Consider the following 27,397-nt stretch of genomic DNA (forward strand, 5'->3'; position numbering starts at 1 on the left):
AAGAACAAACGATTTGGACTAGACGACTCGTGAGAATTAAAACGGTTCAATTCTGTTTCCAGTGTAATTCACTGCACAGCATCTATGATAGTCATATGACAAAAGAACGAACGATGATATGAGGTGAGCTGCTTATTCTGTTTACATTTACATTTAGGCATTTGGCAGACGCTCTTATCCAGAGCGACTTAAATTTTTATCTCATTACACATCTGAGCAGTTGAGGGTTATGGGCCTTGCTCAAGGGCCCAACAGTGGCAACTTGGTGGTTGTGGGGTTTGAACCTGGGATCTTCTGAACCGTAGTTCAATGCCTTAACCACTGAGCTACCCCTGGCCCCCGTTTATCATAATGTATCATAATATATACTTAGCTGCATTTTAATGTTTTCCTTCACTGGAACTATAGCAAAAATTTGTGTTGGTCTGTTTTTCGAAAATGTAAGATTTTATTTTATTTCTCATCAAAAGAATGAAATGAACTAAATGACTCAAAAAGAAAAAAAAAAGATTAAATCATTTTTATGAACAAGATTCAAAGAATTGAGTCACTAAAATGATCCAAACTCCCCATCACTATTGTGGTCATGTCTCGTCTTTCAGACGTCCTATACAGTTAACATGATGTATCTGGACGGTGTTCTCTTCCTGCAGGGTGGCATCGCGTTTGTGGCCATCAAGGGTGCGTTTAAGGTGTACTTCAAACAGCAGCAGTACCTCCGCCAGGCCCATCGCAAGATCCTCAACTTTCCCGAACAAGAGGAGGCCTGAGTGAACGTCCCCAGCGCTTTACAGACTGAGACTGCCGTGTGTGTGTGTGTGTGGGGTGGCTGCGGTGCGAACGTACATGACTGCTGCTGGAAAAGGCTTTACTCGGGCTGCTACAACTTGAACATGTATGAGAGGAGAGGAGTTGACAGTGATCGATGTTTTAACACACACACACACACACACACACTGACACATTTCTGATTTACGTAAGCTGTTCAGTTTAATCTCTCCCTGAGAATGTGATTTTCTTTACCCCTTTCCTTTCTTCCATGTGTACGAGTAAAGATCCAGGCTTCCTCTCGAGTTATGATCCAAGCTGGGAGACGCTCCTTCTTTTCTGTAATTTTATAGGTTGTAGTAAATTTAAACATTATTTTTAGATAAAGAGTGGGATGTGGAATTCTAAGTTTTATGTGATTAAATGACTTGGTTTTTATAAACACTACTCTTGATGCTGAGACGGATTAATGACCACCTTGCCTTTTGATGACGACTTTGCATGTTCGACAGGACGCGATGTTACTAAATCAGTCACACTGCTGTATAAAGGTATTGTTGTAGCAGCACATGCTCAGCCTGAATTACATTTAAAAGGAGAAACACTGGGTGTATGGAACAACATTGATACTAGTCGGATGAGTTACATTTGTAACCTTTTCAGTTTGGACTAGTCTTAATGCTTGTTCAGAAAATCTGTTGTGGAATGATGAGGTGGAGTATCGCACCTGTACGACATGACTAATGTAATATATATACATATGTCAATTTTAATATTTTAAAGAATGGTGAGAGTGAAAGCTTGAAAAGCTTTATGAAATAAGGAATAATCAATCTGAATGTCAGCTTTAGGATGTTTGGAATTAATTTCCTAGCTGAATAATTTCTGGTGCTTGTTTAAAAGATCTGGAGGGGGGGGGGAATATTAAGCATCTCTTTTCTTAACCTTCACTCATGCATAATCCTGACTACACTGAATTAATTAATCCAGTTCTTGATGGTACTACGCCCTCTCCGTGGTGAAGGGAGTCACGGCTGGACTTTCTCGGGTGTTCTCTGAAGAAATGAATAAACAAATCAGGCACAAGATGCACAAGCTTTTGTGATGTAATGTCACACAACCAGCCTGAGCACATCAATGTACTGATAGTCGAGTGATGGTTGTCATGCCTGATCGATTTAAGTGATGTTCTATCCATGTGATTACTATAAATATTATTGCCATTAATATATGATCAGAATAGTGGGTGTTGCTACAGCTAACAGTGTACTACATATGAATGGAGAGATTCATTTTTTTTTTGGTGGGGGGGGGGACAGAGCATGCCAATAACTGATTTCAGTGTACAGGACCTGATGCAGTTATTTCCTGCTTTGGCAGGTTTTAAATATTATTACCAGTTACAGCACAGCTGATCTAATCCAAAAAGAAACTTTGAAAAGGAATAACTTTGTTCATGCACTTAGGGAAAATAAAAAAGTCACAGGCTTATCCTAACTTAAATGCTTATTGCCATTTCCAGCCAATAGTAATTTAATCACTGTCTAACAGTTTCTTTAAATATGTTAGAAACATTGCTCACCATAATGCCAAAACACAAAGCAGAGCTGTATAATTGTATGACTTGTATATACAGATATTGCTTCTGAAATTCATTTATGAATCACACTTGTGAATAAATGTATTTTTCCAATGCTTGACTGACCATGTGGCCTACCTGATTTTATTTCTTTTTTTAAAACCCAGGATCTTGTGTGTAAAGGTGGTGCAAAATTAATTTATTATTGAAAATTTCTTTTATAAACCTGTGGATAACCGAAACGTAATATTAAATTGTACATAGGAAAATGTTTAACAAGAAGTAACCCGGGATTCATTTTTTATCATTTTTAATTGTACGACAGTCTCACACGTAGCAGTACCATTCATTAAATGTAGATACAAATCCTGTTTAAGGGGTTTCTAAGTGTTGCTTCCTAGCAAATCTTTCACATGCTGATTTGGGGGCTTCATCTCTGATTTCTTCAAGCATTAAGTGCACATGTTTCACCAGCATTAACTACCACTTTTTTTCCATTCCATCTCTAAACAATTGCATGGAGAACTAGATTTGTTAAAAGGAGCCATTCCTAATATTCCACACTTTGTACTGCAAAAAACGTAGCTGTGCTTAAGTGAAGCACTATAGGAGTTAGGATTAAAAAACAAAAACACCAGGTAGTTGAGCTGCCCCAGGTCCTCACTCGTGGTGAATAAATATCGAGCATGGTTATGGGTCCCTGGAGAGAAAACCTCTGTATACCAGTGCACAGTCATTTTGTATTAATAGTCTAGTAAATGCAGCATTACAGTTGCAGGCCTGAGAATAATCAGATCAATAAAAAAAAAATCAGGAATAATCAGGTAAAGCTGGCTTTTGCCACTGACAGAAAAAATGAGTGCAGTGGTTAGGCTTGACAACACAGACCTGAGAGACGCTCATCTACCACCCCATGCAGAGGAAACGCACGGATAGAACGGCTTGGAAATGCTTACTAACATTCCAACCCGGTCGAGACCTCCCAGCACATGCAGCATCGGCGCAGACAGCCTTGTGTGATATTGCTCTTGACATGAGGTGCATATTTTTAGTTCCAGCAAAAAAAAAAAAAAGGTTTAGATTAATTCACACAATGGGCGTGATAAAGAGCTTCTATATTCACAGTCTAGCCTTGTTAATCACGACTCTCTAAACTCAAACCTACAGCCAGTTAGTGATTTTTTTTTCTTTCTCCCCCAAGCCAATATAAATATAATGCAAACATCACACCGACTACAGGTGGAAACCGTGACTTAAACTTAATCTCATCATTTGTCATCATATCACTAAAAAGATAATGCTTTTTTTTTTTCAAAAGAAACGTAACAAAATGAAAAATATATTTAAAAATGATTTATTAAAGTTCTTTAACTTCAAATAAAATAAAAAGCCAGAACAATCACTTTGAGTATGATCCTTAATAATAAAGCAGTCTGATTAAACTGTTTCATGCCCGTCTCTATTCAGTAGCCTAAAACAGCTCCTCCAGAACATTTAACTAGCTAAAATAAAATACCAGTTTTTTTCTTTTTTTAAAACCTCTTCATTAAATTTAAAATAGTTTAGTTTTTCACTTACGGCCAAAATATGTCTGGTACAGAAACTATATATGTGTAGACAGCTTGTTGCATGAGCATTTTCAAACTCAAAGTGATAAGAGTTTTGGGTGAATGGATTGAATAGTTCAACATTCTAGCAACTAAACGTTTTCTCTTTACCCAAAATCTGATAACTACAAAGTCAGCATTTGTATACTTTTCAACCCTAACAAGTGTTTAAAAAAAAATAAAAAATTATCAGGATTTTCCAGTTTTTTGAATTTTTCGATACATAACTGCGAAGCAGAAAATCTCAGAGCGTAGACGATATGCACTGTGTGTAGTGTTTCTAAAGCCGCCTCCTTTAAATGACCATCTCACTCGTTACCCTACGGGGGATGTTAAACGGTTTAAGGGCTGCTGGAGCAACAAAGCAGCGAGAAAAAAAAAAAAAAAACACTGATGAATTCATGTGACGAGATTAAAGTAAGTATAATCTGCACCCTGGCAGAGTAACAATTCAACAATCCCTTAAATCTATTTGTAAAATTAATAAATAGAGTTTAAAAAAAAAAAAAAAACATGTTAAGAAGTAAATCTAAGCAAAGGAAAAAAGTGATGAGGTTTAACATGCACACAAAGGCCAAATAAATCAGTGCATTTCCTAGATTCTGGGTAAACAGGAAGTCTTGATTGCTAAAATGTTGACTCGCTCACTCTTGAAGCGCAAGTAAAGAAAATATTTCCAGCATTTCAAAAATGAAAAGAAAAAAATTTAACCCTTTCCTAATCATCAGGCAAACACACAAAAAAGTAAAACGTCCCTGCGGTCAGCACTCGACACCTACATGAACTATTCCTGATTAACGAAATTATTATTTTCTTTTATATTCTCTAAAACAGCTGCGTGTGTGAGTGAGGGAGTGAAGGAAGGTGATTTTTTTTAAACAGCTCCTCGGTGAACAGGCTGTAGTCAACATGGTGACTCATCACTGCAAACACCTCTGCCAAGTCTCCCTCTCACACACACGCACACACAAATATACACGCACAGAAGATGGAGTTACTGGCTCTAAACTCAGGGGAGCGGTGTGTCTCTGTCCAACCCGGCGATGCTCTGTGTGTAAATGTGGTGATCACAGTTTGGCAGCCATAAAGTTGATGTGAGGTTTAGCGAGAGGGAAGAGAGGCAGACTCCTCTTGAACTCCGTCATGTCCTGGACCACCACAGGCTGAGAACACAACACAAAACAAACAGGGTTTTCACTGTAGAAACAGAACACAGGTTATAAAACACACACATTATGATTGCTGATTACGATGTGAAGCGTGTTTATACCTGAGGCAGGGACGGAGCAGGAGCGAGATTGACGTCGTTCTGAGCTGGGAACTCGCCCACCACTGGACCTGGCATTAGAACAAGCGAGGCGATGTTGAGCAATCGGAGTTGATTATGTGTTGCCCCAAATAGGCAATGAACTACTCTGTGCAAAACTTAGGCGGGTACTTACAGGAGTCCATCTCCCTGGACAGCACATGCACAGAAACCTTGTGCCTCTTATGAGCGTCGATAGACAACAGATCCTGTAGAGCAAGTTGAGGAGTTAGAAACAGAATGCCACTTACGTTCATCAACAAGTCTATTACTTTCTGTTACCAACTTAAAGGTCCCCAATAAACCTAATCTGCATGTCTTTGGACTGTTGGAGGAAACCCATGCATGCCAACTCCATGCAGGAATTCAATCCTCGTCCCTGGAGGTGAAAGGCCACCCTGCTAACCACTACTCCACCGTGATGACCTTAAATATACTTAAAAGCAAGAAAGAGACTCACGAAGGAAATTCACTATAGTGAATAATTCAAAGGATTTCAGACATTCGGCATTGCTGTCACCTTGACCATGATTGCATTAAGTCCAAACCCTAAACCCTCTCAGAAATCTGAAACCAATTTTTTTTTTATATATACACACACATCAACAAACTACATGAAATAAATCCTGACGTTGGAACAAAACGTACATTTCCTTTTAATAATTGTTGGGATCAAACTACACTCAAAAGATGCACACACACACACAGAGAAAATTCACCACAGTGTTCATCATGTAAAACTGGTGTTCATCAAACATTTTATTTTAATTTCCTGTGAGGAACTTTATCTTATTCTGTCGCTTTTGAAAAAGTTTTAAAACAAGTAAAATCTAAATTTTGTTTCATAATGAAAAAAAAAAAAAAACAATAATCTTAAACATCTTATCTAGTTTTAATATTGAATAACAGTATAGCTAGCATAACATAAAAAACTTAAAATCAGGTTATTCTCTGGTTAAGATGATTATTCCATATAACCACATTGTTAACCGTGTGTTTGAGATCTCACAAGGCGAGCAGAAATGTAGCACAAATGTATAATTTCTCCATCACTCTGTGGCTGAGGCATTAATAGATGAGGTGGGACTAAAGACATGTTCTGTCCTGTTCCATATGAATAAAACCATCAACGTTACACAGCTTTCCACCTCTAGGCAAGAATCTCACTATCCTGATGACGTCACAGTCTAAAAGCAAATTTCCTCAGGACAGCGTGGGACATTAACCACTTAGTCTCGTCTATGACTGGTTAGAATTCCACTGCATGAAGGCGGGACTTAAAACATTGTGTACATTTTTTTAGCACAGTTATTTATTTACTAATTATCACGTCATAAAAAACCTCATTAATGGTTATCAGGATCAACAATACACACAAAATACAAGCCAATCATAAAACCTGAAGATGAGACTCATTTTTTGTGAAAGAGTTTAGCCCATGTTGTAAAATAAATATTTATTCAAGATTAAACCAGTCAGTGTACAGTCATGTGAAAAAATTAGAACACCCTATGAAAATCTGGTTATTTTGTAACATTTTTTTATTATATGGATATTTAATCTCAATGTAAACAATACTGAAAGATTGAAGTAACATAATTAAATAAACAATTCACACTAAAGAAAAAAACTAAGATTTAATTCTACAAAACGCATATTCTGCGGAAAAAGTTAAGACACCCTACTCCTTAATAGCTAGTGTTCCCCCTTTGGCTAAAATAACTGCAGTCAGACGCTTCTTATAGCCACCTACCAGTCTCGGACATCGGTCTGAGGAAAGTTTTCCCTAGTCCCCGATTCAGAATTCTTTCAGTTGTGAGATGTTTGCTTGGCTTCTTGCATGTACAGCTTGTTTCAAGTCACCCCACAGCATCTCAATGGAATTAAGATCTGGGCTTTGACTCGGCCATTCCAGGACTCTCTATTTCTTCATTTTCAGCCAGTCCTTGGTTGATTTATTGGTATGCTTTGGGTCATTGTTATGTTGCATGGTCCAGTTCCGCTTTAGCTTTATTTTTTCTCACATCAAGCCTCAAGCACTCTCTGATACACAGTAGAATTCATGGTGATTTCTATAATAGTGAGCTGGCCAGATCCTGCTGCAGCAAAGCAACCCCAAACTATCACACCTTCACCTCCATGCTTCACAGTTGGTATGAGGTTCTTTTCCTGGAAGGCTGTCATTGGTTTACGCCAAAAATGTCCTCGGTTCTGGTGTCCAAATAATTCAATTTTGGACTCATCTGTCCAAAGAACATTATTCCAGAAGTCCTGGTCTTTGTCAACATTCTCTCTAGCAAACTTCAGTCTGGCCTTGATGTTTCTCTTAGAGAGCAAAGGTTTCCTTCGTGCACACCTCCCATGGAAGTTAAACTTGTGCAGTCTCTAACTGTAGAGGGAAGCACTTTCACATCAACAGTAGTCAGAGCCTGCTGTAGGTCCTGTGATGACATAGGGGTTTTGGTGACCTCGTTTAGCATCTTGCGATCTGCTCTTGGGGTGAATTAGCTGGGATGACCAGGTCTGGCCATGTTGGCAGTTGTTTTAAAAGCCCTCCACTTGTAGACTATTTTCCGGACAGTGGAATGACTGATTTTAAAATCTTTTGAGATCTTTTTAAATCCTATACCAGACTCAAAGGCTGCTATAATTTTTTCTCAGGAAGCCTCAGGGAGTTCTTTGGCTCTCACCATGGTGCTCAATCTCACTTCAACAATAAGGAGCACACCAATATAAATGTCTGAGGTTTAACTAGGGCAAGTCTCAATCAAAATGATGAGTAATGGTCTACTAAGCACGGTCACCTGGTGTGATCCACCTGTGTGTGACTTGAGCCATTTTAATTGGGAATAAATGCGAGGATTTGGACCCATCCCGGGGAATCTGGAGATTGTGCCAGCTTCAGTAGACAAAGGCCAACCCTGCGAGGATCCTGAGGCATCCAGAGGAGGACCAGCTCCAGCCGGATTCTGCTTTATGATAGTTGGAGCTACACATGTTGCTCCTGTGCTTCAGACTCCATCTGCCCTCTGCACCTACTGACTCATCCCTATGCTGAACTGGACTTCATGTTAATTTATAGAACTTCTGTTATATTGAACTTTCAGCTGCATAACACACATGATGTTAATATCATCTCTATCTGTTATCACCCAAATGAGGATGGGTTCCCTGATTGAGTCTGGTTCCTCTCAATGTTTCTTCCTATTGCCATCTCAGGGAGTTTGTCCTTGCCAATGTCACCTTAACCCCTGGCTTGCTCATCAGAGACAGTCTCATTATTATCTAGACACACTTTTCTCACACATACACACTTCCATAAATTTTCTTTTCATTTTTGTGAAGCTGCTTTGAGACATTGAAAGTTGTTAAAAGCGCTATATAAATAAAATTGAGAAAAAAATGGAGAATGTTTCCTAACTTTTTCCTCAGTTAGAATATGCATTTTGTAGAATTAAATTTACAGAAAATCTTAAAAAGTCTTTTCTTCAGTTTAAATTGTTTAATTACTTTAATCTCTCAGTATTGTTTACATTGAGATTAAATATCCATATACAAATTTTTTTTACAAAATACTCAGACTTTTCACATGACTGTAGGTTTCAAACACAGTGACATGTCATTAAGTTATTTTCAGATTTTTTGTTACTGATTTCTGCAAAAGGAGATGATTTGCTGGCGTAACGCAGGCACTGTTTTTGGCAGATCTTTACAGTTGAACCGTTAACATTCCACACACAAGTACACATCAGGTGGTGTAAGATCAGGGGAACGGGACAGGCGCAGAAAGGACTGTCTTCTACCACTTTCTAAAACTCTGTCCCCGTTAACAATCGCAACCATATGAGCAGAAATAATACTCTACAATTAATATTTTTCCCCCCTCCGTCGAGAGACTAATTTCCAGCAACAAATGCGCAACACAACTTCCTTTTCACTCCGGGAAAAACAGGTGGAGCTTTGCCCCGTTAATAAACGCAAGTGTGCGAGTTTCAGTACTGTATATATTGTACTGAATGTTGTATGTTATATTTTTTCTGTCATGCCCCTTAGAGACTCTGTAGGTTAAAAACTGGAACTTACAGCTTCTATACACCACTAAGTGACCAAATACACTGTATCTGCTTGGGTTTGGTCTTCACAGATGATGATGTGGGATAAGAGATAATTTATTACTTGTGACTAACACAGGGAGAAGTTTGTGCGTTTGTTATAAATGATCAGAAAAAAAAACTTACCGTGTAGAACTGCATAATGTTGTCTTTCGTTAACGTCTTCAAATAGGCAACTTCAATATTATCTGTGTGGGAGAGTTATGTTAAAACGTGCAAGCTGTTTGCTTAAAGGAGTTTAATTGTTCATTCACCCTGAAGCAGCTTCAAGAGAGAAAAAGGACAAATAAAAAAAACTGTCAAATTTGTGTTACTCACCTCTATCGAAGTTGTACTGCTGGGATATGATCTCGCCCCAGTACTTGGCGCACTCCGCCGCCAGCTTCTTAGGTTTATCAAGGCGGCGGATGGCGAGGGCCTGGATGTGCTTGTGGAAGGCTTCGTCGCTCATCTCCTCCACGTTCTTCTCCATGGTCTTGAGAAAGGCCTCCACCCGAGACTCGAGGTAGTGAGGGGCTTTCTCCGACTGGATGATAAAACGAAGCCCCTGCACGCCATTCGCCCTGCGTGGGCCACTGAACACGATGTAGCCTGAGAGAGAGAGAGAGAGAGAGACTGAGCGCAAAGGGATACTGGAGAACGCAGAGGTAGTGGGATGAAACAGCTGGACGGCGCGGATTGCATCAGTGGACTCGTCATGATGGAGTAAATATATCTACGCAGAGCAAAAATGTGCAGAATTTACACAAGCAGAAATTCCGGATTCCATCTGTGCAAGTACGAGTTTGATTAAGCTGAGAACACCTGGCTTTTATTTCTTAAAGAAGAGACAAAAATAAAAAATTCAACCGTAATTAAAAAGATGATCATTTTTAACTCAGAGAGACTTTGAAACAGTAGTATTCATTATCCAAACAGTAGTAGAAATTGCGCCATCGATATGCAGATATTTAACTTTTCAACTTTCCTAGGCCATTATGATCCGTGCTTCTGGATGCAAGCCGCCAGGAAACACAGACGAAGAAGAAGCGCTTACGTCACCCACAAAGCGGAAGGCGACGTAAACAGTTAGCTGTGTATTGATTTTGATTGATTCGTTTATTTTAATACTTGTTTTGAAATACCTTTTTTTTTTTATTTTTTATAGTTTTTGCATCTGAGAAAAGACTTTAAAGGGGTCATACGGGCCTACATGCACTTTTTTAAGCTGTTTGGACTGAAATGTTTGTTAGGAGAGTGTGTACACAACCACTCTACAATGATAAAGAGCTGCCCAGTGGTTTTCTTTTCATTTATTAAAATAACATGCCCCTTCTGAAATCAGGCCAATCGCAAATGCCTGTCGATGTGACGCCACACCGCAAGAGGCCGCTCCTACTATAGTTGATTGACACTGGTGTTTTAGCAAAGACCCGCCCCGAGTGAGAAGAAGCTGTCAGCCATTGTTTTTCGCGCTAAAGCAAAATGCCGCCTAAGCGAGTGTGGTGTACAGTTGTTGGGTGTAATAGCGAACACAGCAGTCGCCATTCACTACAGACATCTGAGCCGCTGAGGACGCAGTGGCTGAATTTTGTTTTTGAAGCCAACGTCCCCGCCGATCTACCTAAATGCGTTCATGTTTGCGCTAATCATTTTTCACCAGACTGCTTTATAAACGCGGGTCAATATAAAGCAGGTTTTGCTAAAAGCAGCTCCTAAAAAATGGATCTGTACTAACGCTTCGTGTTCCTGCTTCATCTTCACCAGGCTCGGTGAATGCAATTTCTTTTTTTATGAATCTTTGCAGATCGCCTTTTCTAATAATCACGATGAATGCGGAGTGTAAGTTAAGTTAACTTACACTCTCATAGAACATGGTTATGTAGTCTTCTCTATGTACAGCCGTCGAGTCGATCATGTCCATTCTTTTAATTTCTGCGTTGTCAGGCGATATTACAAACTTCCGGGTGGGTTCCATACTTAAATCAAACCAAAAACTACTTAAGAGAACAGGCTCAGGCTCTATATTCCAGCGTTTTCCAGTTTGGACTGCATTACCCGCACTGCTTTGTGGGCAATGCTTTTCCTTTTGGGGGGGGCGTGGGTTTAGCAGAAATCTTAAGCATTTAAAGGAACATGTACTGAGACAGGTTGCTGAGAACAGAGCTAGTTTTTACCAGGTAAAAGTAGTGTTTTTTTTTTACACAACCATTGAGAATTTTTAATTATTACTTTTCATTAGGACCCTAAAGAATAATTTACATTTAATGAAAAATGGAAGGTGTGCGACCTTTAAAATAAGAATATATGGCGCTGTTATGCACTTAATTCATCTCAATCAACTTTAAGCTATTCCTTGTATTGTGTATAATGAAAATAATTTTTTTTTAATAAAATGCTGTATGCATTTAAAAAAATAAAAGTTGATTTTTCTAAAAAGAAAACCAATTAATCTTTGTTTCTCTTATATATGTAACATACATTTAATCAATCTGATTACTTGATTAATCTATAAAAATTTTGGTAAAATACGCGATTACTAAAATATTCGATAGCTACAGCCCTAGTGCTGTTCCGACTCCCAATTTTTCCAGACCCTGTTTTGGATGTGCCTATTTATATAGTTTAAACCCTAAATATGTCCCAAATACGCTGTCATACATGAATTATTTTTTAAAGTGTTTTTAGCCCTCTCTAGGCTTGAAAATAAAATGCAATTAATTATCTTTTTTATGAACCTATTTTTCAGGGAGTTACAAACATGTCCACTTAGGTGGACACCAGTGCCACCTATAGTATATTGAACTGTCAACAAATGAGTCGGTGAGTCAACAAATGTTCTTTCTCCCCTTTGATTTGCCATCATCCTCTCACATTATCATGCCCTTCTCATCTCCATTTACATCCATCTTGTATGGAAATTGGCACAGCATCAAGAGCACACCGCCACGAGACACTGCATGCAAACATACTTTGTTTTTCGTGTGCATGCAGCATTTTCTTGGACCACTACGCATAAAAGTGTTAATTTCATTTCAAACTCAGCTTAATACATTAGTAAAGGCAATAATTTATGTAATTTATACAAGTGCATTTTTTTTGGTACAAATAGGGTGAATACAGTAATAATCCCCAGGCCGCATTTTCCCCACGGTTGCCTTGTGTTCTCTATACAGTACTAAAATATATTGTTCTTAAAAGTTTATCATTAAAATGCATGAAAAATCATATATAAAATCAGAGAACTTGGTATCTTACAACACTCAAAAGAGTCTTATCTTGCAAACAACACAGATCAAATGGTATTCGAACAATAAAATCTGTTCCAACTCTCCCAGTATACGCTGGTTTCTGATGTGTGAGGAGACGTACCCAGCTGTTCTTTGGTGCGCAGGGTGTTGAAGCAGGGCTCGTGAATGATCTGACAGAAGAGCTCCAGCAGCATGTTGTCGTGCGTGGTCTGCATGTCCGTCTGGTAGTAAATCTCTATACCACAGTTATTATGGACCTCGTTCCTCTGCTGGTACACATACCAGCCACCTGATAACCACAGAGAACTGGACTTAGACAAGGAGCCATGACAAACGCACAAAAACATACAGAACAGACACACAAATCATGGACCTGAATCTGAAGCAGGTTTTAAAACAACAACCAGCTTTCTATCTTGTTCCAGAAATAAAATAATCTAATAACTTTTATGCATCACATTTGAAACATAAAACGAGGTTCAAAAAGCATAAGAGCATGTTGAAAAAGCAAAAAGGCCAGTCTGTGTAAAAGACCTTGGGTTGACATTGACGCCTTGTCAGACATTTCGCAAGATAAGAGAGTTGCATTTTTAAAAGCATAGAATACGCCCCGGTTCGCGTGATTTCAGAAATTCTCTAGAGAATTTCAGCTTCCCGCATGTGGGCATGAGCACTTGCAAAAAAACAAAAAAAAAAAAAACATGCGATACAAGCAAAATTAACAGCATCCACAAACAGATTCTGTTTTTATGAAGCATTTCTAATGCACACAAGGTTGGAAACTAATTAAAACATCTTACACCCTCGCACACTCTTCAAATATGGGGAAAGACGACAATTTCAAGTTCCAGCATAGGCACGGTTTGACTATTTTCCCCCCCAAATACAGCACGCGCCAAAATATACAGTACTGAAACTCGTGCATTTGCGTTTGTGAGCGGGGCAACGCTCCACCTGCACATGTTCCCAGTAGTGAAAAGGAATTTGTGTTGTTCAGTCATTGTTGGAAATGGGTCTCTTGATGGAAGAAATTTTTTTTTTATAAATTATGTGTTATCTCCGCTCATACAGAAGTTCCCTCCCATACAGTACCCCTATCTTACACCACCTGATACATACTTGTGGGAAATGTTGAAGTTCAACTGTGAAGGTCCGCTAAGAACCGTACCTGCATTACGGCAGCAAACCGTCTCTTTTTGCAGGAGTCTGCAGCGACCTTTGTTCCAGGATGTGTTTGAGAATCAATTATATGGACACAGCGAGGTCTACAGCGAGGCGGTGCACACACACTTCGAACACTTACATTACGCATACCGTGGTTAATAAAAAGACACTAATAGTGTGCATGTCAGTTGTTTTTTGTTTTTTTAGGAGAGATAAACTCTCATATGACAACATGGTAATATTGTTCATCTTTACATTTCAGTACTGTACATTTTGCTGCATATTTTATTTTCCATCCTTGGTTGATTAAATAGATCACTTTATTATTATTATTATTATTATTAAAACCTGTGGGTTTGTTAATTTGATCAGCCAAACCTGAGTTATATTATGCGTCAGTTACTGTGCTGAGAAGCACTGAGGAACATTTAAAATTACAGTTTTACAGCTGAATGCCAAAAAAGATGTCACCTGCATTGATTGGTTAAGTCAGAAATGTTACATATCCCATGTCTGAAAATGGTTTAAAGTCTATGAGCTGTGCTCAGCTTTTGCCTAGGGAAACATTCCCCAGGTTCACTTCTCCATGTACAACCAGTAACTAGTTTCTACTGCATTTAAGAGTGGGTAAAAACACTATCAGAGAGCGGGATTTGTATATTATAGTAAGTGACCTATTTAGTCACAATAATTTTTATTTTTTGATAATTCTACAGAACACTTTTCTTGACACAAACCACTGCAACACAGTTAAAAAACTGGAAAATACTTAAGAAATATTATTTCAGAATGTATGCGCTAAAGGGAAATAAAAAAAATTAAATAAAAAACTGTGTGTGGTCCAGCTGATGTTGACTTTGGATTGTGAAACTTTCACCTCTAAGAGGGGAAAACACAGCTGCACGATACATTACACAACCATTAGCCGGTAACGCTAGAAAAATTCAGGCAAAGGTTGCGTGTGTGTCCTGCTGCGACGTTATAAAAAGTGTGCGTGATGTGCGTGGGGGGCAGGGAAGAGACTTCCCGGCGCTTACCATCCGGCACCTGCACCTCCCTGTAGCGAATCAGCTGGCTCGGGAGGAGGGGCTTGGTGTGAGCATGCTCAATCAGTGTGTCCTCCAGCATCTGCATCATACTGAGTGCAGACTACAGAAAAAGGCACAGATGGAGAAAATGATTCAGAGGCTGCTCATAAGCTACCGAACATCCAAACATAGTAACTGACCTCAATCAAAGTCAGCTTAAACAAATACACATCTGTTTGTCTTAAATAACCACCCAAATGAAGAACTCAGAAACTAACTACACAAATACTATTTTAAATTTTCCTTCTCTTTAAACCTCAACCTTCTGTTACTTGAGACAGATGTTTATTAAAAACTGCCACTCTATAAATGCTAGATGCCTGGAAAATCAGTTTTTAATATAAAGTATTAAACCTGCTCGAAATAAACCTGGATTGCTATGGAAACAAAGCAGATTTATAATTAGCGACCCTGAAGTTGTTAATTATTTAAACATCCAGGTTGTGCATGCTGGGGTACTTGGATTAAAAGACAGGGCAGTAAAGCCCAACACTAGACGTGCAACGATTAATCGATGTTATCGACTTAAATCGGTCATTAAATTTAATTGACGATTCGTCCATGACGTTATCAAGCTTCAAAAAACGTGAAGGTGTCGGGCTTACAGGAGTAAATGTCAAATATCTTCACAGGCAAAAATCTCACGGCTGTGGAAACATTTCGTTCTTAACCTCAAGCAACACAGGCGCTAGAATCGCAGGGAAAGACTGTGTGCTGGTGGGGGCGTGGCCACAGACAAGTGGGAAAGGATTCACACCTGAAGACAATGTGGATATTAGTGACTGAGTGTTGCTGCAAGTCAGGGTCCGTATTTACAAAGCTTCTTAAGCCTAAAAGTTTGTCCTTGTGATGGGACAAAAAGAAAATTCCAAGACATTTTCTTAGAAATTCCCCCTAAATTTAGGACAAAATCTTAGTAAAGATAAAAATGATTCACAAAACATCTTAGCCCTAAAAACAGCTTCTAAGGTATAAATTGTTAGGAGTAGAGAGGAGGACTGTTAAGAGGCTTAAGAGTTTCTATAGCAAGGACAAAATGTTGCAAAGATAAAATATTCTCCAAATACTGAACATAAAGATAAGGACTTGTTCACACGGGCGGTAAAATTCTAGTGTCTAGTGTTCATGCTATACATAGGGAAATGCGGGGGAAAAAAAAAAAAGCTAAATAAAGTGACAATTTGGTTCGATTTGGTGTTGGCTCTCTTCGGAGATAACACCAAATCGCATATTGGTTGATCGGCGTGCAATGTGACATTGCACCAGCTTGCCGCAGACAATTAAAAGTGGAAACTGACATCCGACAGTAATTGGAAAACCTGCGCGGAAATTTTACCATTTCTTCATAATTCACAAAAAAAAAAAAAAAACTTCTGTTAATCCGATGTTGTGCAGTCAGTCAGAGGGTGACCCCAGTAGCGGCAGCGATTGTTTCTCTCCCTACATTGCCGTATTATGAGAATTTTTAAAACAAGAAGATTTATGTCTAATAAAGCAAAATGGTCCATATTAAAAGAAGGCACCTCAAATAAAACGACAAGGGCTTTCATATCCAGTTTCCGAAACTGCCTCCACAGGTTAACACACAAACTACAATTTGGGCTGCAAGCTGGCGTTAGACAGAGCCAAACGAACGCCAGTGTAGAAGTCAATCGAGCGCCACTACAAAACACAACATAAACGTCTAGAGCGTGTTCGTTTATCCAAATATTTAATGCCCATGTGAACAAGGTCTAGAAGTAAACACTGCTCTTCTTTTCAATTTAGTTTTCTTGTTGTTTTACTTCATTCCATCTCTCCTGGATTGTTGGCTACATACCATCCAAAACTGCAACTTAAACTCTCCTACAATCAAGTAAATTGATAAAAACTGAGCCATTTTGCTCCCATCAATCTAAAATCGATAAAGGAGCCTGTAGTCATGATTATACAATTTCTTTATATACAAACATTATGATTTCACTGTGTTATCTATCATCATGTATTCTATTTTCACAGAGAGTCTATTTTAAGACCTTTGTCGAGGTCGGAGGTCGGAGGTTATTTTTTATCAAACAATCCAACCAAGTTCTTGAGTTGCTGCATCATCCCTAGCAACAGGGTCAACCACACCCCTTCACAAAGATAAAGGTTTTTCCTTACTCAGAGTTGCTCTAAAATGTTTCCTACATCACTTTTAGTCTAGGACTCCCAGCTACGACTTTTTAAGCTAAGATAGGAGCTCTCAGACAATTTTAAGAAGCTTTAAAAATACGGGCCCAGGTTTTTATTTCCAGTTCTCCCCCTAAAAAGTTTTTAAGTGAAATTCACATGCAATTGCTGGCTCTTCATCTGTGCATGTTTTTAAAAATTGTTCTACGTGCCATAAACTTTTTCATAGTTTTATTTCGTTGCTTCTACTTTTCTTTGGTTGTAGATTGTTTTAACATAAAAGGTCATTCAACGACATTTTTTATTGAAGTATCTTCATTGTTCGTTACCACATGCACAAAACCATGTCAAGTTAATTTAAAAGCTGATAACTAGATAAGAGCTGATGGGCCATTTGTTTAATTTTTTATTTGTTTAATCATTTCGATAATCGATTAAGGTCATCTAGTTGATGCTAGAACTGCCGTTGTCAAAACGCAAATGCTGAGGTAAACGGGCAGTCGCTGTGGCTGCCCCAAAACTATCTAATAATCTGACTAATGAGCTCTGATGTGTTCCAGATTTTTTCACTTTTAAAGGTAAACTGAGGACCTATCTTTTCTTGCAGGCCTTTAGAACAGAGTAGCTGGGTTTAACTGTTGTTCGATTTTACTGTTTTGTTTTTTTTGTGCTTAATATGTGCAACGATTTCTTTAAAATTTTTCTTTATGTTTTTTTTATATTGTAAGGCACTTAGGTCAACCTGATGGTTGTTTTCGTGGTGTATAAATAAATTTTATAATAGTCATTAGTTGCAACCCCACATAAGACGTATTTATTTATCTGGATCAGAGGGCGGCTGCATGTCAGGCACATCTCACGAGAGCTTCTGCAATGCAGTAAAAAGCTGCCGCCGCCTTTCTACTTCTTACACACACACGGTCAACCTTTACAGGTTTTAAACCAACCTGTTTGGTAATGTTGCCGTGCAGCAGGGCTTCAATGTGTAACCGTGACAACAGCTGAGGTATGAAGGCCTTGAGTCGGGGCAGAGTGACATCTAAAATACAATACAGGGTGTCATTACTTCACACACACACACATACGTTAACAAATCCTTCAATACATGCTAATCAGCAAACAATATTTTTTTGCTGCACATAATTCACAAGAGCACGTTCGCACAAAAACACACAGTATGGCCCACTCTAAATTCACACAGCATCTGACCCAGATTCAGACAAAGCTGAGTAACTGAAGTAGCACAAGAGACAAGCAGAGATCATATAACCAGAGAAGAAAATGAGGAAATAAAAATAAGAGAAAATAAAAATAGATAGTGGTGTTAACTTGAGGAAAAAACCCTGATAAAAAAATTGACACTGAAGCACAGAAAAGAGGGAGAAACTAGATCTTGACTAAGAGCTACAGACATCATGACAGCCCTTAGCAACAAGAACAGAAGGAAGAAATAAAGAACAATCATACAAAAATCAATGATGGTGTGTAACGTCTGCTTCTAAATTAAAAACAGCCACACTGGCACGTGGCTGCTCAGACTTTGTAAGCTCAATTTTTCTGTCATTATTTAGATCAAATGATTCATACTCGCCAGCATTCTTACACAACAATGATGTGGGTGTGTGTGCATGCGTTTAAGTCACCATCCAGTGCTTCTTTGAGCTCGTCTTTGGTCCAGGCCACCTCGGTCATGAGTAGCCGCAGGTAGTACATGGCATGCTGGTGAGGCTGCTCCGCCCGGAAATTATTCAGAGACCTCATATACTGCGAATGGAACAAATACGATCCCATTAAAAATACAGCAAAACCCGGAACTGCTGCAAATCCAATGTACTCATTTTGTACAAGCTGAAAAGATTAGAAAGGCTTTTCAGTTCACTAACAGTTGTCAGTTTGCTTAACCTGAGGAGTTCTTTTAAGGCAACAGAAAAAAAAATATTTTAATAAATCAAATGGATATATTGAAAATAAAGCTTTTGAAAATCTTGCATGGTGATAATTTCATGAAAAATCCCTAAATGTGGTTTAAGTAAAAAAAGCTCTTTATAGCCAAGGATCTTATTAACTGTAAAATCTACTTTGTTATTTTACAAACATACTAATAAAAATAAAGAAAAATAAATAAAGTGCACATTATCAAAATGTGCACAATAATATTTTGGCTGTTTATTGCATGCAGAAAGATCTTAGTGTTTCTGAACTTTTCTCCCATTTTTTTATTTTAAATAAAACTGTCATTAAGGACATAAATTTTACACAATCACTCTCATCATTAAAAAAAAAAAAACTCAATCAGCCTAAATTCTAGCTGAAATAAATTTCACTATAGTCTACACTTAAATTATCTTATCTTAAATTTTAAAATAGTGTGGTCGATAAAATTATTGAGGTGCGAATTTTATGTTTGTGTAAGGATTCAGATCTTTATATATGCAGTCATTTTAAGTCTATAAAATAAGCAATCTGAAATATCTCTTAATATTTATTTTTCACTTTTTTAGTAACTACATTAAACATGTGAACAATTTGGTCCTGTATATTTCCGTACATTTGTATGGAATACAGACAATAATATTTAACGGATCTTTAGTGAACCATTTGCACAAAGATTCTGGGCTTTATCATCACTACAGTTTCGAAACATGTATGAGAAACTGTAAACTTGCAGGAAGAATAAACATACATTGATCTGTCCATTCACCTTTGAAGGTTTAGTTTTCATAGCCCACTTTTCTTTTTTTTGGAGCCAGTCATGCTGTCACGCTTCTGTTTCTTACCCACACACTGTCTATATATGGAAAACCATCACGTTAATTGGCTTTGTTTAGTGATGTGTATAGCCATGTCCACCTCAAGGGGAAAAGCACTAGATTGCTGGTATATTAATTATTATTTTATCAGAAAAATATCAGGGTTGATAAAACTGTCACTCAGTCTGGATCTACTACACTGACATGGGGACAGAATGTAAGTGGGGAAGGGTGGGTACAAATTATATGGGAGAAACCTGGCTAGCCAATTCAAACTGGGCAATATGTATTCAAAGGAGCTGTTGCATCTTTCTTGCTAATAAGCAGTTCTTCTGTGTAGACCACTTATGTGTGTCTCCCATAAACATTACTCAGATCAGAACACATGCATTTTTGATGTTATGTACCCATTGGAAGGGGTTTTAATTGAGAGGAGGGGAAAGCGAGCCCTTCTTACCGCTTCCTTGATGATGTCGAAACGTTTCTCGTCGATCTCAAACGTGGCCATTTTCTCAATTATCTTCTTCAGCAGGATATGCTGCTTGTCATTGTAGCCCTTTACGGAAAGCTGTAGTAGAGACAGTATGATAGTTAGTGCAGGAATATTTTACACTCAAGGCAAATGTGTGCATGTACTGTACATGTACGAGGAAAAAGTATAAAGGTTCTGCTCAGCATAGCACTGTGAGATGAACACTACTATTGTAAAACTAGCTGTGATGCCCGAGAGCCCACACAAGCCCTTTTCTGGCACACGGTCCAGAAAATAATCATTTCGTTCAGCAAAATGTCAACCGGTCATTATAGGGAGGAACCCAAGAGATATACTCCCACACACAGAGCTAAGAATTGGCATCAACCAACTGCTGAGGAAGTGGGGACGCGTTTATAATTACGAACATGATAAAACTCCGGAGATAATGAATATTCAAGGCAGTGAAAGAAAAGCATGCAAAGCACAAAGTAATGCAACCAGATGGCAAAATGTCACAACACAGACGTCATTCAATTCATTTCCTCTTCAGCTGCACAAAACTCGCTTCCCTTAAATCACACTTCAGCAATTTGACGACAATAAAACTACAAACAATTTACAGATTTATAGCTAAATCATGACATGAAATTACTTGTACTATTAAACTGACAAACTGGGCATGCCATGGCTAAACATTACTGCAACTATATCACAGTAGTCTGCATAATCATACATGCAGAGTTAGTGTGTTAGATTACCACGTTAATCAAAAAGTTACTAGAAGAGAATATTCTACAACTTCTACAATCATGGGTTTAAACCAACGACCATCATGAGCACAAATGGAGCTGTGAGCAGAGCTTCCCTTATTACTAATTACCAATAGAAGCTCTGCTCACATTTCCATTCACTCCATTGTGAGAATAAAATTATCTTTAAGAAATTCTACATCAGCCTGATGAATACCACTATGATGAAAACCCATGAACACCACTGGAAAGCAATGAGCTGACCACAACCGAAATGTAAAGTACATAAGCGCTCTGGTGGCTGTTTCTTAAAAGCTTATCAAAACAGATCTTGGGTGTTATTATTACTGATATATTAATAGAGTATCAGTAGAGTGTACACAAAATGGTGCAAAAAAAAAAAAAAAAAAAAAAAATTCACCAAGCAACTATCATTCGATGAGTGAGGAAAAGAGTTGCTGAGGGAGGTCAGAGGAAAATCGCCAGCCTGGTTTGTCTGACAGGAAGCCTAAAGTAACTCAAATAATCACACTTGGTGACAACTCGTGGTAAAAAGAAAAGTATCTTAAGAAGCACAACATGCCAGTGCTTAAGGCAGATAAGCTGCAGCAAACCAACCACATCTGAGTCTTCAGTGGGCACCAAAACTGGGCAAAAGATTGGGAAAACTGTGGGCTTACACCCAGACAGTGTCAGCCTGCCTGGCATTCCCACTTGCACAAACTAAACTACTATCTCAATGTTGTTTATTGCACCATTTTATGTACACTCTAAAACAGGGCTGTCCACATCCAGTTTGGGGAGGCCAGTGTCCAGCACAGTTTGTAATTCACCAGCACTTGACACACCTACTAAGCCTGGCACTTAAAAGATTAGTTGAATCCGCTGAGCTTGAGCAGAAAAACCTCCAAGCTGTGCTGGACACTGGCCATGCAGACCTGCATTTGAACACCTCTGCTCTAGAGACTCTTATTTAGGTAAATCTCAGGAGCTCAGCAGTTTTTTGAAGCACTCGAACAAGATTATCCAACAGTCACAGAGATCACATTTTTCCCTGTTATAAAGGTTTGATATAAAAATTACCTAAAGATCTTGACATGCATCTGTATGATTGTATGTAATTGGCTGCTCATGAATGAACAAGGGTACAGGTGTTCCTATTAAATTAACTGGTTAGTACATCAGCACTATAAGGATGAACTATTGCTCACTAATAAAATTTGATTATTGTATTTAGGCATGATCACAAATTAAGAGTAATTTTTCAAATAAATATATATATTTTTTGATGAGCCAGTGTGTTCTACAGGTGTTTAGCACAAAAAAAAAAAAAAATTATATATATCATAAACTTAATAGCTTAAGTAACTTAAGTAAAAAAAACTAAACGAGAATATTCGATAAATTTTGGCAAAGCCCAAAAAGTTGATTAGTGTATGCAAAAAAACTTTTAATGAATAATATCGACAGACAACCAACTTGCATCTTGCTTGTTGTAGCCATGAATTAGAATATTAAAGGCCATTGTAAACATTACACAACCACATAATACGTCACTTATTCAAAGGACTCCCTACAGCAGTAAATACAACAATATGGCAGCTGATGTGCAGGTGACAACAACTAGGTAAATGAACATGGTCTGGTTGGAGAGGATTTAGAAAATGAGTATTGAAATGAAAATGGATTCCCCTGCAAGCTGTGTGAAACTAAGATAGATGGTCACGTCATACAATGGAACAGGAGTTTAAGCAAAAAGGGTCACGTTAACTCAGATAGTGCAGACGGTTAGGGTTGCACAACTTACCTTTCACGATCTGACAAGAATATAAGCAAAGGATTTGGAAAACCAGTTTAGCACACTACCAAAGCCTCAAGCATCCCTACACCTTTCCCCTGCCACACATGATGGGTTAGTTGCCGTGCCATACTTACAACGATGGCATTCATTCCTGAAGCTATGCCATAGCTCAGCCCTGCCAGTCGGGCTGCATATGTATACTCTTTTAAATCATCCTTCAACAACCTGAGAAACAGGTACGCCATGTTGCAGTGCAGGGGATCTGTGTATAGGTAGCGACTAACAAGGGGAAAAGAAAAACAAACAAACAAAAAAATGTTTGTTGGAAAAGAAATCTGTCAAAACAAAAAGACACAAATGACAGATAAAACGGACAGGGAAAACAAGAGACGAGACACAAAAGGAGGAAAAAATAAAGTGTTTTTCTCCAAGAGTATGTATATGCAGCCTCAAAACCGGCAGAGCCAACAAGGGCCAATGCAGAAACTACCTTCCACGCCAGCAACAAGGAATGGTTCTGGAGTACTTCCAGTCCGGCATATTTTAATGCTTTGCCTGCCTCAAACACACATGATTCAATTATCAGATTAATAGGTCAAATCATTAAACCTGTTAATAAACCCTTCATAATGTTAAGTGGGTGTGAAACATATATTAATATGCACTTTAGAAAACGCCCTCATGTCCTTCTGCCATTGCAAATAGGTTGCCAGTTTGGTATCTGGTTATAACTTGCACGCCAAAATGAGACAACAGGAACTTTTAGCATCTCCATTTTTCACTCATCAGATTTTTAGACAATAACCAAACCTTTAAAAATAAATAAATAAATAAATAATTTAAAAAAAGGAATGTTTTGCTAATCAGTAAAGTTAGCTAAATTAGCTAGATTAACCCGCACATTAAGTGGTTAACATTGGTCCGATTTTAATACATCAGTGTTAATACGGTATTTTTAATGGAAAAAATGTGACCTCTCCACACTGTGAAATCGGATTAAAACAACTATTTCTATAATCGGATTAAGTCACCCAAGAGCAGTCAACTAAATGGGAATTCCATCAGAGATTCAGATCTCAAACACTGAACAATTCAAGTATGGCTTCACACATGAATACTGACACCTGCTAGCTTCTTAGATATAAACTTCCAAACCACCATCTGGTCTTTCCGGACAGCGCTTTAATGAGAAAAGCAAAGAGGCAGATTGCTTTGCGCAGATGGGTAGCATAACGGTGGTATGGTAGTCATGGAGCGGGATGCACGATGAGAGCGGTTACACGAGGGTGATTCAGATACTTACATACATCCCATAGATGGTATTTTGGAGATCATAGTTCAAGCCAGCTAGCTCGGCTGCATATGCATACTCGTTGAGGGAGTCCTTAAGAAGTTCAAGGTACAAATATGCCATGTTACAGTGCAACGGGTCCACATATGCAAAGGGGCTGTGGAGACAACGGCAGTGATCAATAAAAACATTAGACTTGCATCTAATGTGCATCACTGATAAAAAAAAAAAGGCCAACAACAACTCTGCAGTTCACAAGATTTTTTTTTTTCTGCAGACTCGCATTGATGCCATAACACCTGTAACTAAGAAACTGTACAAAGGGGTAATTAAAAAAAAAGGAGGAAGAAATAACATACAAGCAGATACATATTAGTTGAAGTACTTGATAAAGAGATTAGAAATGAAAATAACAGAGGCCCAGTGCAGTTTTTACCCCCTCAATAGGTAGTTAGGATAATAAAGATAAAACCACAATGACATAGATGTCTCCCCTTTAGAATTAGAAAATACCACAATCCAAATACTTTGGTAAAGCCAAGCAGCACCTCCAGCATGCAACGACAATAGTGCTGCAAATGAATTAACAATAAATGTCTGATGTCTGTAATCCCAACGAATTATTTACTACAAGACCTTACCTAAAGAATTCAAAATTTAGACAGGCCTTGGGCAGGAAGAATTTATCATCCTGCTTGAACCACACTTTACTCATCGCGGTGTCCTATAGAAAGAAAACACATTCACAGATCAGGGTGCTCTGTAGAAGACAGAAGATACTCACTGCACAAGTTACACAGTCAGGATTTAAATGTAAGTGAAACATGTGAAACAGTCGGTTATACAAATCTTTTAAAAAAAGGATTTTGGAAAGCAGAGTAAGGACACACCTTGATCAGCGTGGGATAGGATGGGGAGTCCTTCTCGAGAGGGTAGATTTCAAAGTTGGTGGGGATGAACTCATTCTTCATTGGGAGTTTGAACTTTCCGTTAAGGTCAGCATTTTGCCAGTTCTGAAACAGAATGATAAAATCAATGATATCTGGGAAAAAAAAAAAAAAAACAGTAGGGATGCTATGAAACTATATTAAACATTAAAGTATACCCAATATATGGACCAATGGAAAATGTGAAATATTACAGAAAAAGGTTTAAAAATTTCTACTTAGCCATTTTACATTATGGCATCTTCCATATTCTACTGTTAATACTTATATTGAGCAAAAATATTTTTACAATCTAGATATGGGTGGGGAAAAACACATTTACTCCAAAATAAATTTTTAAATGATTACATTTATTTATTTATTTAATAAATGTGATATTTGTTTGTTTATTTATATTTATTTTGGGGATTATCCCCAGATTTTCTCCCTAATTTAGTCATATCCAATTCCCACCCGTCACTAAGGGGCTCCCACATCAAGGCTACTACTACCAGTAAGAGATGACCGAAGATGATCAGGCGTTTCCTTCAAACCATGTGACGCCAGTCAACCCCATCTTTTCGAACTGCTCATACACTGTTGGGGTCCGTGTGATGCCCTTTCCATTTGCATAAGCTCACATATGCATATGATTGGCTGCAAGTGCCAAGTGCTTCCTATCCCACACCGTTGAGAGAGTTTAGCCAAATCAGCCCTCTAAAGGCCAGAGGGGGTAAAATGTTGCCATGGCTTTATAATCCTACAGGTGGTACACCTTAAAATATCCCTACACTAGAATACCTTGTGGAAAGAAGGAGCGACTAAATGGCCAAGTTTGTTTAGAATCAATAATTATGGTAGATGACATGCATGCAACAAACTCAGCAAAAATGTAGGTTTTAATTTCTTTTAACATTGACTGTTAAACTCAATATTTGCATTTAAAAGCAATTTTGTATTGTTTTAATATCTTTACTAATGCTGTAAGAAATGGGCTACATTTCATTACTCGTTTTCAATTCAGTTGTAAAGCAGTTAAATAAAGATAAAATACAAAACTTTGAGTTATGATTACTTATTTATAAGCTTTACGGTCTTAATGTAATAATGACTCTGGATTTTATAAATTTTTGATACTTGCAATATTAATTGGAACGGCACCTATGTATCGTGATATCGTATCTGGTGGTCACTGGTGATTCCCATCCCTATTATAACCTTTTAGAAGGTACATAAAACACAACCTGGCAGTAATATCAACCCAAGAGTGCCTCACCTTAATGGCCTCGTCAGATATAGATTCCTGCTTGTACTGTGTTCCATACCACTCTTCTGTCTTATCAGTCTGTCCTTCAAATGACTTGGAGACCACTGCGACCCTGAAGAGGAACAGGAATAGACAAAAAAAAAAAAACCTGTGTTACAATCAGCCCACTCTCAGTTTACAGATACTGACACTTCTCATCGCTCACAGCCTCCCTGGAGGAACCAGGCTGCAGAACTCCGCTTTTAGCAAATCTTCTCTATAGTAAGTGGCTCTCAGAATCAGGATTATTACATTACATGTGGGAAGCTTGAGTTTCCGGTGAACCTTCAATCTGGAGTACACCAGGACGGGGATCGATGCTCTATCTAGACAGAAATGCATCAGCAGGGCAATCGGTGTTTCGCTGATCGATGAAGGACTTTCAGAACAATGACCGCTATTCTGAGTCACCAAAATCAATCATTTGAATAACAGAGCCCAAAATAGTCGATGTCTCTAGACCTGAGCAAAGATCACTTTAATCCAAAGACAAGTCTAAAGCCCCCTCTACTGGAAAAATAAAAAGCTTGGAACTCAATCGTTTTCATATTTAAATGACAATATTGATTCATTTCCAATAAGAAACCTGCCTATATGTTTATTTCATGGCTATTAGCATAGGGTTTCTAACACTGTGCAACTTTCACAAGACTTCCAAAAAGACGAGCACAACTCAGTAAAGCCTAGGAAACCATAATCACCAAGGTTGCCTTATAATAAACACGGCTGAAAAACCTGGGGTGAGTCATTTACACACACATAAGTGGCTTTCCAGACAAACTCGCCTTTCTACACGACACTCTGTTTCCATCATAAACCTGGAAGGGGCAATTAAACCATACAGACTACAGTCCGATTGTGTGCAAGTTCATCAACTTTAACTGATGACAAGCTTATGTATAAAAGCATTTCCTGTATAGAGAATGGGCTGAGAAAGGCTGGTTTATAGGGTTGCATCTATATCAACTACAATCTGTGTAGCCTGTAAAAAGCTTAAATTGAGAAAATTGAGATTATTTTTTTATCAAAATAACAATAAAAAAAAAGAAAAAACTTCTGTAATGAATACACTACAATATTTTGATTCTCACCAT

The 27,397-nt window shown here is 38.2% G+C and overlaps 2 protein-coding genes across 3 annotated transcripts in view; one reads left to right on the forward strand and one right to left on the reverse strand.

The window, feature by feature from the left end:
• Positions 1-2,473, forward strand: part of marchf5 (membrane-associated ring finger (C3HC4) 5) — a 38,017-nt gene extending 35,544 nt beyond the window's left edge. The window contains exon 6 of the mRNA XM_053501274.1: positions 654-2,473. Within this exon, the coding sequence (XP_053357249.1) occupies positions 654-770 (117 nt within the window). The 3' untranslated portion in view covers positions 771-2,473. The remainder of the gene's footprint in view (positions 1-653) is intronic.
• Positions 2,474-3,685: 1,212 nt separating this feature from the next.
• Positions 3,686-27,397, reverse strand: part of ide (insulin-degrading enzyme) — a 39,229-nt gene continuing 15,517 nt past the window's right edge. Inside the window, exons 12-25 of one of the 2 annotated variants that reach the window (XM_053501273.1) lie at positions 26,274-26,376; positions 24,962-25,084; positions 24,713-24,795; positions 22,915-23,059; positions 20,213-20,323; positions 18,649-18,769; positions 17,953-18,044; positions 14,804-14,915; positions 12,724-12,891; positions 9,691-9,963; positions 9,499-9,560; positions 5,397-5,469; positions 5,225-5,292; positions 3,686-5,117 (exon numbers count right to left, since the gene is read on the reverse strand). In XM_053501273.1, coding sequence (XP_053357248.1) covers positions 5,022-5,117; positions 5,225-5,292; positions 5,397-5,469; positions 9,499-9,560; positions 9,691-9,963; positions 12,724-12,891; positions 14,804-14,915; positions 17,953-18,044; positions 18,649-18,769; positions 20,213-20,323; positions 22,915-23,059; positions 24,713-24,795; positions 24,962-25,084; positions 26,274-26,376 — 1,630 coding nt within the window. In that variant the 3' untranslated portion in view covers positions 3,686-5,021. Of the gene's footprint in view, positions 5,118-5,224; positions 5,293-5,396; positions 5,470-9,498; positions 9,561-9,690; positions 9,964-12,723; positions 12,892-14,803; positions 14,916-17,952; positions 18,045-18,648; positions 18,770-20,212; positions 20,324-22,914; positions 23,060-24,083; positions 24,229-24,712; positions 24,796-24,961; positions 25,085-26,273; positions 26,377-27,397 lie in introns of both variants that reach the window. The other variant, XM_053501272.1, reaches the window with a different exon arrangement.

The sequence above is a fragment of the Clarias gariepinus genome, chromosome 8 (assembly GCF_024256425.1).
Source record: "Clarias gariepinus isolate MV-2021 ecotype Netherlands chromosome 8, CGAR_prim_01v2, whole genome shotgun sequence".
NCBI classification, from domain to species: Eukaryota; Metazoa; Chordata; class Actinopteri; order Siluriformes; family Clariidae; genus Clarias; species Clarias gariepinus.